At 45.5% G+C, this 12,590-nt stretch overlaps 1 protein-coding gene across 6 annotated transcripts in view; it reads right to left on the reverse strand.

The window, feature by feature from the left end:
• Positions 1–12,590, reverse strand: part of WASHC2A (WASH complex subunit 2A) — a 45,773-nt gene that overhangs the window by 6,312 nt on the left and 26,871 nt on the right. For 5 of the 6 annotated variants that reach the window (XM_068981889.1, XM_068981887.1, XM_068981888.1 and 2 more), the window contains 9 exons: positions 11,779–11,880; positions 10,280–10,411; positions 8,178–8,341; positions 7,483–7,585; positions 5,161–5,316; positions 3,187–3,369; positions 1,234–1,362; positions 1,028–1,111; positions 335–460 (listed from right to left, as the gene is read on the reverse strand). In XM_068981889.1, the coding sequence (XP_068837990.1) occupies positions 335–460; positions 1,028–1,111; positions 1,234–1,362; positions 3,187–3,369; positions 5,161–5,316; positions 7,483–7,585; positions 8,178–8,341; positions 10,280–10,411; positions 11,779–11,880 (1,179 nt within the window). Of the gene's footprint in view, positions 1–334; positions 499–1,027; positions 1,112–1,233; positions 1,363–3,186; positions 3,370–5,160; positions 5,317–7,482; positions 7,586–8,177; positions 8,342–10,279; positions 10,412–11,778; positions 11,881–12,590 lie in introns of those variants that run through there. The other variant, XM_068981891.1, reaches the window with a different exon arrangement.

A 12,590-nucleotide genomic window follows, 5' to 3' on the forward strand; every position in this document is an offset into this window, starting at 1 on the left:
TGGGTGCAATCGATGTTCCATTCGAACGAAGTCCTACTCCAAGGTAGCCCAAAGGGAGAAAGGAGGTTCTAGTGGGAAGGAAACTTTCATTCTATCTTCACTCTACCTTGGAATCGAGTCTCCAGGTGCTCCAAAAATAATAATGGTAAGCATAGATTCATGGAAACACCGTGCAGGGAGGAGAGGAGAGAGCAGCAAGGGCTGGGGAAGCAGTCCTAGTCGCTGTTTCTTCTTAATTAAGAGAACTCTGAATGACCCTGGGGCGGCATGATGGAGTTACTCTGTGTTATAAGGCAAACAGGAGAGGGAAGTCCTTAAAGAAGTCAGTTCTAACCTGAGATGTTTCCGATTTCCATATGTCTTTTTCTTTGATACCCTGAGTGGATTCAGGATGCTTCTGGTTCTTGACAGAGGAAAAGACAGAGTTGTCTTTTTTCACTACCTTCTTCTTTTCTGGGATCTTCAAAAACAAAGAACACCCAAAGTCTGTCGAGTATCCTACGACATTTTAAGGAAAAGTCATAATGCAAAAAAAAAAAAGGCTTCTGAGTCTTTAAGGGCATTTCTCAAATAAGGGTTGAACAAACAGATACAAAGGCAGCGTTTCAGAAATAGCTTCCTCAAGATTGTGACTTTGCTGGCACCTCTCTATAGTGAAGAGGAAGCAAGAGCCTCAGAAAAGCCGCTGCGCAAGCGGGGGCGGGGCGGGGGCAATGACGACATAGGTTAACACTCAGATTTGAAACTCTGCAGCTAAAAGGCGTGAGTATTCACTCATCGTATCAAATGCAGTGGTCTTTCAACGAACAACTTTAAAATCACACAAGATTTGTAATAGAGTAAGAAGACCTGGTGAGTTACCGCTTTAATGCTGGTTAACTAGGAAACATGAGATGGGGCAACATGAACGCCCTCGTCAGCACATTATTTGCTGTTCATTTACTTATGAGTATCTTCCTTAACTGCATAATTGGACAATTCATTTCCTTTCCCACACGCCACAGTATTGAGAACAAAAGGCTGGTACCGAAGGCTGCGACTTGGCAGAGCCGAAAAGATCATCGTCTTCGTCGTCTCCAAACAGGCTCCCCACAACACTGGGCTCGAACAACTAGAACAGACAAAACTCAAATTCAACATCCAGAACAAAACCAGTTTAGAGTCAGGTGAGCCGCAGAAGTGACGTTTAAGACAATAACAAAGCTATGTTGTGGAGAACCACTTGGAACTGACCCTGGATTTTTTGGTGCCAGAAAAAAGGTCAACATCTGGGTCGTTGTCCTTTTGGAGCTTGTGACTAAAAAGGAGCTCTTCATCCTGAAAGACACCTGTGCTCTTGGGGCGGGTACCAGGATCAGGACTCTAGGAAAGAGGGAAGGTCATGTATAGACTCCCAGGGATTTATCCAAAGAAATAACACAGATATAAAGATTAGACAACAAAGATGTCCCCTGCGGCTCTGTTTATAGTGTCCAGAGGTTGGACACAAGCTGAGCATCCATCACGAAGGGAACGACACATTCCCAGAACAGAACACTCAGGAGATACCAGAAACAGTGGAGAGCATATTTATAAAAACAGGTGAAACATACATAATCTGGGAAGATGATCTTCCAACCTTTGTGTGGTATCTGAATTGTTATTTAACATCAATCTTTAGTTCTATACTGAGGAACATTTTAGGAATGAAAATATAAAATTAAAACAAGTTCTTTCTATCTCATTCCCAAAGGGAAGAAGAGACAGCAGGTGATTTAGTATCAGAAAGTCACAGGTGGTCAAGCACATTTACCTAACTTCTGCTTACCAGCATCCTAGGCCAAATACCAGGCACAGGTGGAGCCGCCAACCTTCCACTTTGTCCATCCACATTCCACCTCATTACCTTCAGATTCCAACAAGCTCTCTCTGTTTGCTAGGGTATCTGATATTTCCAAATTACTACTCACATTACTTGTGTTGATACTATAATGCCCCAGACCTCACATTCTGAAATTCTTCCCTTCATTCTTTAGTATCACAAACACAGATAGAAACAAACAAAAACACTCATTTCTGACAAAATGTGTCTCATTAAAATTAACTAATGATTACTGATTACACATAAAAGTTAGTGTAACAGCAACTAACACTAAAAGCTTCATATCGAAATTTACATACAAAATCGTACAAAGTGAGAGGGGGAAGAAAATACAGCACATTATTACATCTACTGCGTGCAGCTCTCATTTATAAACAAGGCTATCCTACTAGTATAATGAAAAATTCACTAAACATTTGTTGTTGGGCTATATCCTCAGTTTGATTTACAAGAAGTCCTGGCAATCTATGGCCCATTGCCATAGATTTTCTTTTTTTTAACACCTCTGTTGAGATAAAATTCATCTACTTAAAGTGTGTAATTCAATGGTTTATAGTATATTCACAGAGTTGTGCAAATACCACCACAATCTAAGTTTAGAACATTCTCACCATCCGAAAAAGAACCTCCAAACCTACCAGCACTCACTCTCCATCTCTGTCCACTTCTTTCCCCAGATGCAGGAACCACTCATGTAATGCTTTCCATCACAATGGATCTGCCCATTCAGGACATTTCAAATAAATGAATTCATATAATAATGTGGTTTTTTGCCCGCCCCACCCCCCCCTCGGCTTCTTCATTCAACACGTTTTCAAGGCTCATCTGTGTTGTAGCATGTGTTAATAATTTACTCTATTGCCAGAGAACATTCTCTCGTACAGCTGTAACACATTGTGTCTATCCGTTCATCAGCTGATGGACAGTTGAGCTGTTTCCATCTTTTGGCCATTATGAATAATACCTGTTAGGAACGTTACATTCAAGTTTTTGCATGAACATATGTTTTCACTTCTCTTGGATATACACCTTGGAGTGGAACTGCTAGGTCACATGGTAACTCTTGCTATTCAAGAATCTGAGGAAGCACCAAACTGATGTCTGAAGTGGCAGCACCATTTCACCTTCCCATCAGCAGTGAATGAGGGCACCCGCTTCTCCACATCCTCACCAGCATTTGGCCATCAAAGAAGTCAGCAACAGTGAGGCTGAGAATGTGAAGAAACCGGAGTCCTGCATGATCCAGCAACTCACGTCACGGAACTGACACTGAAATGAGACACTATCATCCTTCTGAAGGCTTGACCTTCAGAGCCTTGGCTCACCTTTCCTACTTCCTTTTTCAGAGCCTGGAAGCTGCTTTGATCTTCTGGTTTATCCTCTTCCTCATCAAATAAGCTAAGAACCGTTTTGGTTCTACTTTTAGGCCCTTTGTCCAATGGGGACGATGAAGAAAACCAATCAGAGTTCTTGGCTGTTTCCTGAGTAGGTGCATTCAAAGATCCTTCCTGAAAACGGAAATAGTAAGGTAAGGGAAAAAAGCGAGTAACATCTGAAAACACAAACACTATGGTGGGGCCTACCCAGCTCCTCACTAATTCAGTTACTAGCACGTCTGCTTGTTTCCGGGCACGACACCTAATCGCACTTACTCCTAGGTGACAAAACACTCGGGCCAATTCTTGAGTCACTCTAGTGGAGAGTCTAGAACAGATAATTCGCAATCAAGGATGATTTTTCCAATCAAAGATTGTTTTTCCAAAAAGAGATGATTTTTTATACATACAGTTTAAAACCTGTATGTGTAACTCCATCCAACCAAGATACATTATCAGTTATAACCCTGAGTCACACAGCTGTGCTAGAAATGACTTCAAAGTCACAGATGGAGCACAAAAGCCAATCACTGCGAAAGGATCATGTGTCCCTAATAACGAACACACAACTCCAAGGGCGGAATCTAACTGACGGAACTGGACACTTAAATTGCAGAAAGCTTTTACTATATTGCGCAACTAGAAGAATCTCTAAAATAATCGTAAAATGCAGCATTTATTCATTCAACAAGCACCACGTTTCAGGCAAGATACCACTGATTAGAATAACCACCGTTCCTGTATGAACTGCCAAGAAAAAAAAGGGACAACTTCTAATTAAACATGCCATCAATTGTGAGGTGCATCCTAATTTCACAATGGTTAAACTGAAGAAAACATGCTCCTTTAAATAAAGCAGGTGAGTTTGAACGTGGCTACTTGGTGCAAGGCACTGCACCAAGCACTCTCACAGATGCCACGGATGGCAGAACGAGCGTGGCCCCAATCCCCCAGGCGCTTAGCTTCAAGCAGGGGAGGCAGCACTGCGACAGCAGCTGGAATTCAGGGGAAAGTGGGCGGCAGCACCGCAGAAAAGGCCACATGGAAATGATGAGGAGAGAATGCCGCACGACTCAGATACAGAGAGAACGCTCGCGTCACGGCAGCCCCAAGGAGCCGCAACAGGAAAAGCGTTCGCGACATTTCTTCACGTAGGTCCTAGAGGAGAGCTGCCTGCACGCAGCAGAGAAAAGTTACCAGTGAGAGAAAAGGGAGAGACTGAACGAACTGCCGATTCCCAGAGGCAGCCAGCAGTCTTATTCACAGGCCTCCCGTAAGAGAGGACAGACATCCCAGGAGAAGAAAGCGAATGCGGAAGAAACAATTCGCTTCACTCTGTAACTCACAGGCAATAGCATCAAAGACTGGTCAATGAAAATGAAAATTTTCTTAAAAGTTGTCACAGTAAATGTGATATCCTGGAGAAAAAGGGGGTGTATCAGGTTAAAAACTAAAGAAATCTGAATAAAGTGTGGATTTTAGTTAATATTTTTTTAAAAAAAGCTGTCACTGTAATTCAAGTACAAGTGGAAACTCAAAGCAAGGGGAAACGGACTACAGAGAACCGAGTAAGGACGAATCGAAAAGAACAATGTGCAGAGAGAAAACCGAAAGGAAGAGCGAGCCGAGACAGAGAAAGGCAAAACGGCACTGACACACTGACGCAAATCGGGACACGCGCGCCACGGTGTGCACACACGTGCCTAGGAAAGAGCGCAGAGGCGCGCGCGGCGCCGAGACCTCCGGGGACGGAGAGATCAGGCATTTCCTTCTCCAGGCTTTCAGTGTTCTCAGAATTTGCAACAACCGAGTCACCATTTTCTGTGGCAGGAAAATGTAAGGTTAAGTGCGTACATGTATGGGTTTTACAAGAACACCTGAGAGACAAAAACAACAGATAATACAAGAAAAAGAAGAGTCCACCTTTCCCGGCTCCTTGACCACAGGAGTTCTCCCAAATTCTGAGGTCCCCTTGGCACTCTCAGCCTTCTTAGCTGCAGGTTTCACTCCAGACTGCGCCGCCTTTTCTTCTTCATCGCTGAACAGCAAAGGTGGTACTTCAGGGACAGTCTCTTTTTTCTGTCAAAAGAGGAGTAAATGACATCCTCAAAAACAAGCCAAAGGAAAGGGGCTTCCCTGGCGGTCCAGCGGTTAGGACCCTGGGCCTCCACGCAGGGGGCACAGCTCCGAACCCTGGCCAGGGAGCCAAGACCCTGCATGACTCTCGGTGTGGCTGAAAACAAAGAGAGCGTGCCTGACAAGCATGGCCACGCACAGAAGGCGACAAACATGCGCTCCTCTTCAGGGTTCCTAGCTGAACGCTGGGGTCAGGAGAGAGAGGACAGCCGAGTAAAGGCGCGGACAGGGAGGAGCAGGCCTACCACGCTCTCACACTGCAGGCAGTTTCTGCCGCCAGAGTCTAGCTGACGCCTGTGTGTGTTAACCCCTTGCGCGCACCACCAAGTAGACTGTAACCTCTGCTACCAGACGATCATCAGTCTCTCCTCTCTGCCTCCCTCCCTCCCTACATATTTCAGCAATATGTCATCACCCAGAGCCGACTTGCTAAAACAAAACACCTACCAGGTTACTCCGTTTCCCATCCCAAACGTGCACAGGTTTCTATTAATCAAACCCTAAGCATCCCCTCAATAGGCTCCTCTTCAGACCCGCATCTACCTGCACCTCCTCAACCCTCACTCTTCCCGACACCTACTGTAAACTTCCACACCTGATCCCCAGTCTGGAGATGCAAATCCTCTTCATCGTTCCAGCAAGGCTCAGCTCAGGTGTCACCCATAAAGGTTCCCTGTTCTCTTTGGTAAGTTACCAGTTGCTTCGTTGCTAAGAAGATTTAAATCTATACCTAGCCTTTACTGCTTTCCTGACTTACCCCGAGAGCTGTCATGCATCTTTATCCATTTGTTTGAAAGGATCACGCAGTTACGTTTCTCTAGCTATTCAGTGTTTTATACCAAGTAAGGGCTCGGCACAAGCTCGGCACAAATACTACCATAATGCCACCATCCTCTCATCCCTTAATACTCCTTTTGATATAATTAACATGAAGACTTGCTAATTTTTTAGCTCAAGTGATCATGGTAGTAATGCCATTTATACATAATTGCTGAAAGCTATTTAGACTAGCTAGGCACTAATTAACGGACTTTTCTTATCACATACTATTACCAATTTTTGAAAAAAACTTTAATGTTGATTTAAAAAAAAAACACAAAATTTACCATCTTAATCATTTCTAAGTGGAGAGTTCAGTACTATTAAGTATATCCACATTATTGTAAAACCAACCTCCAGAATTTTTTCATCTGCCAAAACCAACTCTCTACCCATTAGACGACTCCCCGTTCCCCTCTCCACCACGCTCCAGGCCCTGGTAACCACTGTTCTATTTCCATGGATCTGACCACCCTAAGTACCCCATGTAAGAACGATCATACAGCATTTGCCTTTTTGTGACTGATTTCACTCAGCACCGTGTCCTCAAGCTTCATCCATGTTGCAGCCTGTGTCAGAATTTCCTTCCTTTTTCACTTATTTACTATTAATAGTGAATAATTATAATCCAGGACCAAACTGTTAGTACTTGAAACTTGCTCTTATAAGGGATAACCTGTACATTAACTGGCCTGGCCTAGCGTTTGCAGAATTCCATGCCACTGGGACTAAGCCCAGCAGTTCCCCCGGTGGGGGCAACGGTGCTGTTCCCTGGCCTCCCCTGAGACTCAGACGCCTACAACTCACACTGAAGGGCTGTGTGATGCTTTTCTCCAGGCTTTGCACGTGTACTTCACCTGTAAAATACCATTATCAGAAGATCTCTGCTGCTGCTGCTAAATCGCTTCAGTCATGTCCGACTCTGCAAGCCCACAGACAGCAGCCCACCCAAGGCTCTGCCATCCCTGGGATTCTCCAGGCAAGAACACTGGAGTGGGCTGCCATTTCCTTCTCCAATGCATGAAAGTGAAAAGTGAAAGTGAAGTTGCTCAGTCGCGACCCCATGGACTGCAGCCCACCAGGCTCCTCCGTCTATGGGATTTTCCAGGCAAAAGTACTGGAGTGGGGTGCCACCGCCTTCTCCATCAGAAGATCTCTAAAGTCAGGCAAAGGAGTTTTTCCACAAGACTCAGGCTCCAAGGTTCGGTTTTAGGACCTCACTGAGGGAACCGTCAGTATTCACGTAGCGTCATCCCAAGGATGCTTCCTGGGCTAAGAGGTTAGGGATACCGTGGCTGCAGGCGCAGCAGATGCGGGAGGAGAGCCGAGCAGAGCGCTTCCGCCGCCACCGTCGTCCTCGAACAGCAGTGACGCTCTCTGGGCCTTCTTCTGGCTGTACAAACAGAGTCCAGTCGGAGGCAAATGTGATTTTACAAACGCAATATTCTTTCCAGGCCATACCTACAGGAACCCACCTGCCACCAAGTCAATCGCTGACCTTACACAGGTGCGCTTCTATCCAAGTGACAAACTGAAGTAACTTGGACAAAACTTCACATTCTTTAGGGTATCCCAGGGGGAAAAACAGACAAATTACACTTAAACCCCTAACAAACTTAGGAAAAACAGTATTTTAAGGTTAAAAAAGAAAAAAGAGAGAGAGAGTGCTTCCCTGGCAGCCTAGCGGTTAAGACTCCACGCTTCCAATGCAGGGAGCGTGGGTTCCATCCCTGGCTGGGAAATGAAGATCCCATAAGCCATGCAGAGATAAGCAGAAGAAATCAGGTAAGAATCTATGAAGAAAAACACTTCACAGTGCCAAAGGGGAACACTGCGCAAGTGGAGGCCGCAGACCTTCTCGCTGGCACCATCACCAGGTGATGGAGGGTCAGCGCGTCACCCCCAGAAACTGACATCTTGCACACCAAACACCTTCACCCGTCACCAGACACGGACGAAATGGTTTCTTACAAGGACTCTCTCACCTGTCCTTGGCAACAGCAAACAGGTCATCCTCGTCATCCTCCTCAAAGAGGCTGGTCTTTTTCACGGCCTTAACCTCCTGGTGGGTGATCTCAGGGTCCCTAAGTTCTCCTTTAGACTTGTCAGATGTCGAGTTGGTCTGTGAGTCAGTAATATGCCACTGGTCCTTAAAAGATAAAATACGTGTTAAAGTCCTCTGGCAACTCAGGTTAAGAAACAGGGAAAATAAAATAAAATCCCCGTTCGGTAAACCAAGCTGCATGTACACTAAGGGTGCCACTTCTGAGCAAAGTTCACGTACGAGGCTTTTCTCTGAACTCAAGTCTAGACAGCGGGGCCCACTGCGCTCATAGGCCTGCTGGCGTCTCCCTCCATCACTGCCTACCACACTCTCTCTCTCTCTCTGTGTTAGGATAAGAGATCTTCTCTACTTTAGCAATCAAAATTAATTACGAAGGGGAATGAGAAGGAACAAGAATGTTTAAAAAAAAGTCAAGAACTCTCAAATTTAGAGGAGAACGATATTTAAATTAAAAAAAAATTAAATTCCAAAGTAAGCTGGGGAAAAAAACGCATAAAAAGCTCATGCAGGGGATTTCCCTGAGATTTAAGACTCCAGATTCCCAACACAGAGAGCCCGGGTCTGATCCCTGGTCAGGGAGCTAGACCCCACGTGCCACAACTGAGACTCTGCAAGCTTTAACTACAGATCCCACACGCTCAACTAAGACCCGACTCAGCCAAACTAAAAGGGAAAAAAAAAAGCTCACACAATGGAAATAAGACACAATGAAGTCTGCAAGTGATCCTTATCACAAAATTCTGAATCTGGCCTTCAGAAAGCATTTAAGGAAACCCCACCTGGCTATGCTCACCCCTTCAAATCAAGAATCTCCTGAGCACTTGCTGAAGTGATCCTTTGGTCTCTGGAGTTTAGAGCTTTACAAATCCAAGTGGGTTTTGTAAAGCAGCAGCTGCTGTTTATAGAGTCTCAGGTTCTACCCACAGACCTTTCGAATCAGAATCTGCCTTTGTTAACAGTATATCCAGTGACTTCTTCACAAGTTACAGTTTGAGAAGTACTTCCCTAAAGAAGTCAGACTCAACACTGACCACAAGCCAGAACCCCCAAATGAGCTTCAGAAAACTCCACTGACGGGTCATCCCCCAGTTAATTCAGAACCCCAGGGGTGGAATCCGGGACCAGTCCTCTCTCAGGTTCCACGTGACCTCAACGGCAGCCAACGTCAAGCTGCTTTTCTATAATGGAAGCCTGTTCATCTTTCCTCTGCAGGTACTATTGCTCCCTACTTTAGCTGGCATTCGTATTTTCCCTGAACTGCAATAATACGATAGAAAATTCAAATGGTGGTTGGCCATTACTACGGGAGAACCACCCACCAACAATGCTAGAAAGACTAAAAAAAAAAAAAAAAGGAAAATCCATCACCGTTCACAGGTTTGAGTAGAAAAAGCAAATTATGTTGTATCATTTTAAGTTTCTTTCAATAAAAAACTGAACATGTCTATGATTTATATATCTGTATCTTACCCTCAAAACTTAACAACAATGTTAAAACAGTAATTATTATGAAATAAGATTCTTAATGCTCACAGTTTTTATTATGATTATACTTAGTCTTTTTCTACACAGCTAAATCTGAACAGCTGCTAAACTGTATTCTCCATTGGCTCCAACAATATATATAATCCAGATACCAAATGGCAATCCTGTGAAGACTCCTACAGAAAAGGAGCGAAACCAGCATAAGCCACTCCTGCCTTGTCGAGCTACAGTCCTTGATCAATGAAACACAGCGATCATTTAACAAAGTGGAATAAGCCCTAATTCTTTTGGATAAGTATATATTATAAATTTGAGGACCATACTCACTTTATGCCCAAGCATTTTGAAAAGAGTAACCTTACGTTAATATTCTGTAATGAATATCTTTCTTCAAGAACAGAATGACAGTTTTGTGAATGTAGTCTTTAGTGGCCAGACTTCACAAGATCTACACTAGGGAGATGTTTAGGACAGCCACAACTCTTAAATCCATCAAACCATCCCCTACTCCTCACCAGGAGATAAATTTCCACCCACCTCCTCATCACTGCTGAACAGTAAGGCAGATGCTTTCTTTTTGGGAGGCTCAGAGGGCTTTGCTTTCTTTTGGCTCTTAGTCAGTAGAGCCGATGTCTGCTTCTTAGCAGCTGGAGTATCAAAAAGATTATCCTAGAAAAAAAGGGGGGGGGGGCAGAAGAGTACGACAACTTTGAACACGTGAAACAGAAAACTAGATATTCTCTTGCGTTAAATCATGAGAGAGTAAGTCTCCAGTCAAGTGAAAAAAATATATATAACGTCTTTGGGGGGAAGAAATCCTGCAGTGCTAGTAAATGGCACTTCTCTCTTCTGTATAACCCTACAGCAACAGCTCACCGTCTTCCCTAACTGTCTTCAGTCATAGACGTGGAACAGGATTCAAAGGCAGAACACTCAGGTGGGAGCACAAGGCGGGCAACAAGAAGACAAGCCACAGAAACAGGGGGGAGCTTGGCTCCGTCTGGCCCTCCTGGGGGGCCTTCTACGCCCACTGAGAGGGCCCAAGGCCTACAGACGGCGTGAGAACAGTACAGCCCCTGCCGCAGCCAGCAACCTGCACCTTTCTATGAATCACAGACCAGAGCAAAGAATAAAAAGAAGGAAACGGGAAGCTTTCTCTACTCTCTCACATTTATGAAAGACACATTCCTGGGGAAGAGAGAACAAAACCATCAAAGGGCCTGAGCCCAGGTCAGACAGGAGAACACCCTTAACAACATACTACACCAGGTGAGCGGTCCTAAGTGTAAAGATCAGAGAGAGGGAGCCTTTACGGAGCTCGTGGAAAGGCAGGAAAGGCCGTGAGTACCAACTGGCACTCACTGGGGACACCCGAGACAGAGCTGACATCTGCCGTGCACGAGCTACGTGCCAGGCACGGTGCCAAGGGCTGTGCGCTAGCTGTTGCAACCGTCACAGTGAGGTCAAGCCAGGGGAGATTCAGGAAGGCCGCTACCAACACTTGCCCAAAGCCGCTGATCTGCGTGCGGTGGACCCAGGATACGAACATGGGGGTCTGGGGCAGAGCCCGTGAGCTCAGCCACCCCGTGATTCTGCGTAAGAGCAAAGGTTTGGTTTTTCTTCCCTCTCATTCCTGTCCCCCACTTTTCTCTCCCATCCAGAGTGGGGAAGAAAAGCAAAGCAGGGACATGGCTGTCGTCTCCCCTCTACTCCTACTTCACCTGAAACACTCCTGTAGATCACTGGGTTTCACCCTCTAGAAAGTATTCCTTAAGGGCAGATTATACAAGTGAAATCTACAGTCTTGCATAGACCTGGGTCAAGAAATCCAAGGGCCTGCCCACCGTGCAGCCGGGAACTGAAGAAGGGAATCACTGAAATAAACACCGAGGGTATTTGTTGCCTATGCCTCAGGTGGCTTGGCTGCTTTCCCGTCGCCCTGTTCTACTGTAAGAGCCTCCGGATGCAAAGCTGCGTGGGCAATGGCCTTCTACTAACTGAAAACTCGGTTAGCTTGTGTGGCAGTAACTGTTTACCTGGCCATCTTCATCATCGAAAAGCAAGACTGAGCTGGGGGGTCTGCCAGGCAGCAGAGTTGCATCTTTTGGCTTACTCACACTTTGAGAAGAAAACAAATCCTGTTGGGTCAAGATTAAAGTTCCTGGTTAATAAAATGTATCAGTTTTAAAGTATCAGATATAAAATACTGAAGTTTATGGCACAACAGATGCCATCCATCCAGGCCTCTCTTGTTAGAGAGGAAAGCGGGCTGTCACAGTCCTTGAGGAACACACATCAGACTCTGTCCTCACCGTGTGCAGGAGAGAAGGGAGAGACCCACACCTGACTCCAGGCGGCCTCACAGGAGCCCAGAGGCGCCAAACTCCCACCTGGGTGACAGAGGACAGGGAGAACTTTGCCTGCCGGGAGCCACCCCGGGAGATCCCCCCCGGGAGATCCCCCCATGACAAGGTCGTGTGGAAGAGAACTGTTAAGCAAGGCTTCAGGACTCAACGGGCTCCCTAGGCTTTCTCGAGCATCTACCCCAAAACCAGAATCTGTCTGTTTTACTATTTCCTGACTTTCACCAACTCCTCTGACATTAACAGGGGGCTATTCCTGACCACCTTTCTCTGGAGAAAATTAACTTAGGGCTATAGCCAATAAGTTTCCTGGCCATGAGAGGAATATTTCCAATCAAAACCCCTCTGTTAGCATTATAGCTTGCTTGGCAGGTATATCCAGACTCTTGCAGCTACGCATGTGATTATTCGCAGCCTCCCAACTGTGAGAGGCATGGGAAGCCTAAAACATAGAGCCTTTCAAAGAGTTAAAAGTCATTAGGGTA

This window comes from Capricornis sumatraensis, chromosome 10, assembly GCF_032405125.1.
Source record: "Capricornis sumatraensis isolate serow.1 chromosome 10, serow.2, whole genome shotgun sequence".
In the NCBI taxonomy this organism is placed as follows: domain Eukaryota; kingdom Metazoa; phylum Chordata; class Mammalia; order Artiodactyla; family Bovidae; genus Capricornis; species Capricornis sumatraensis.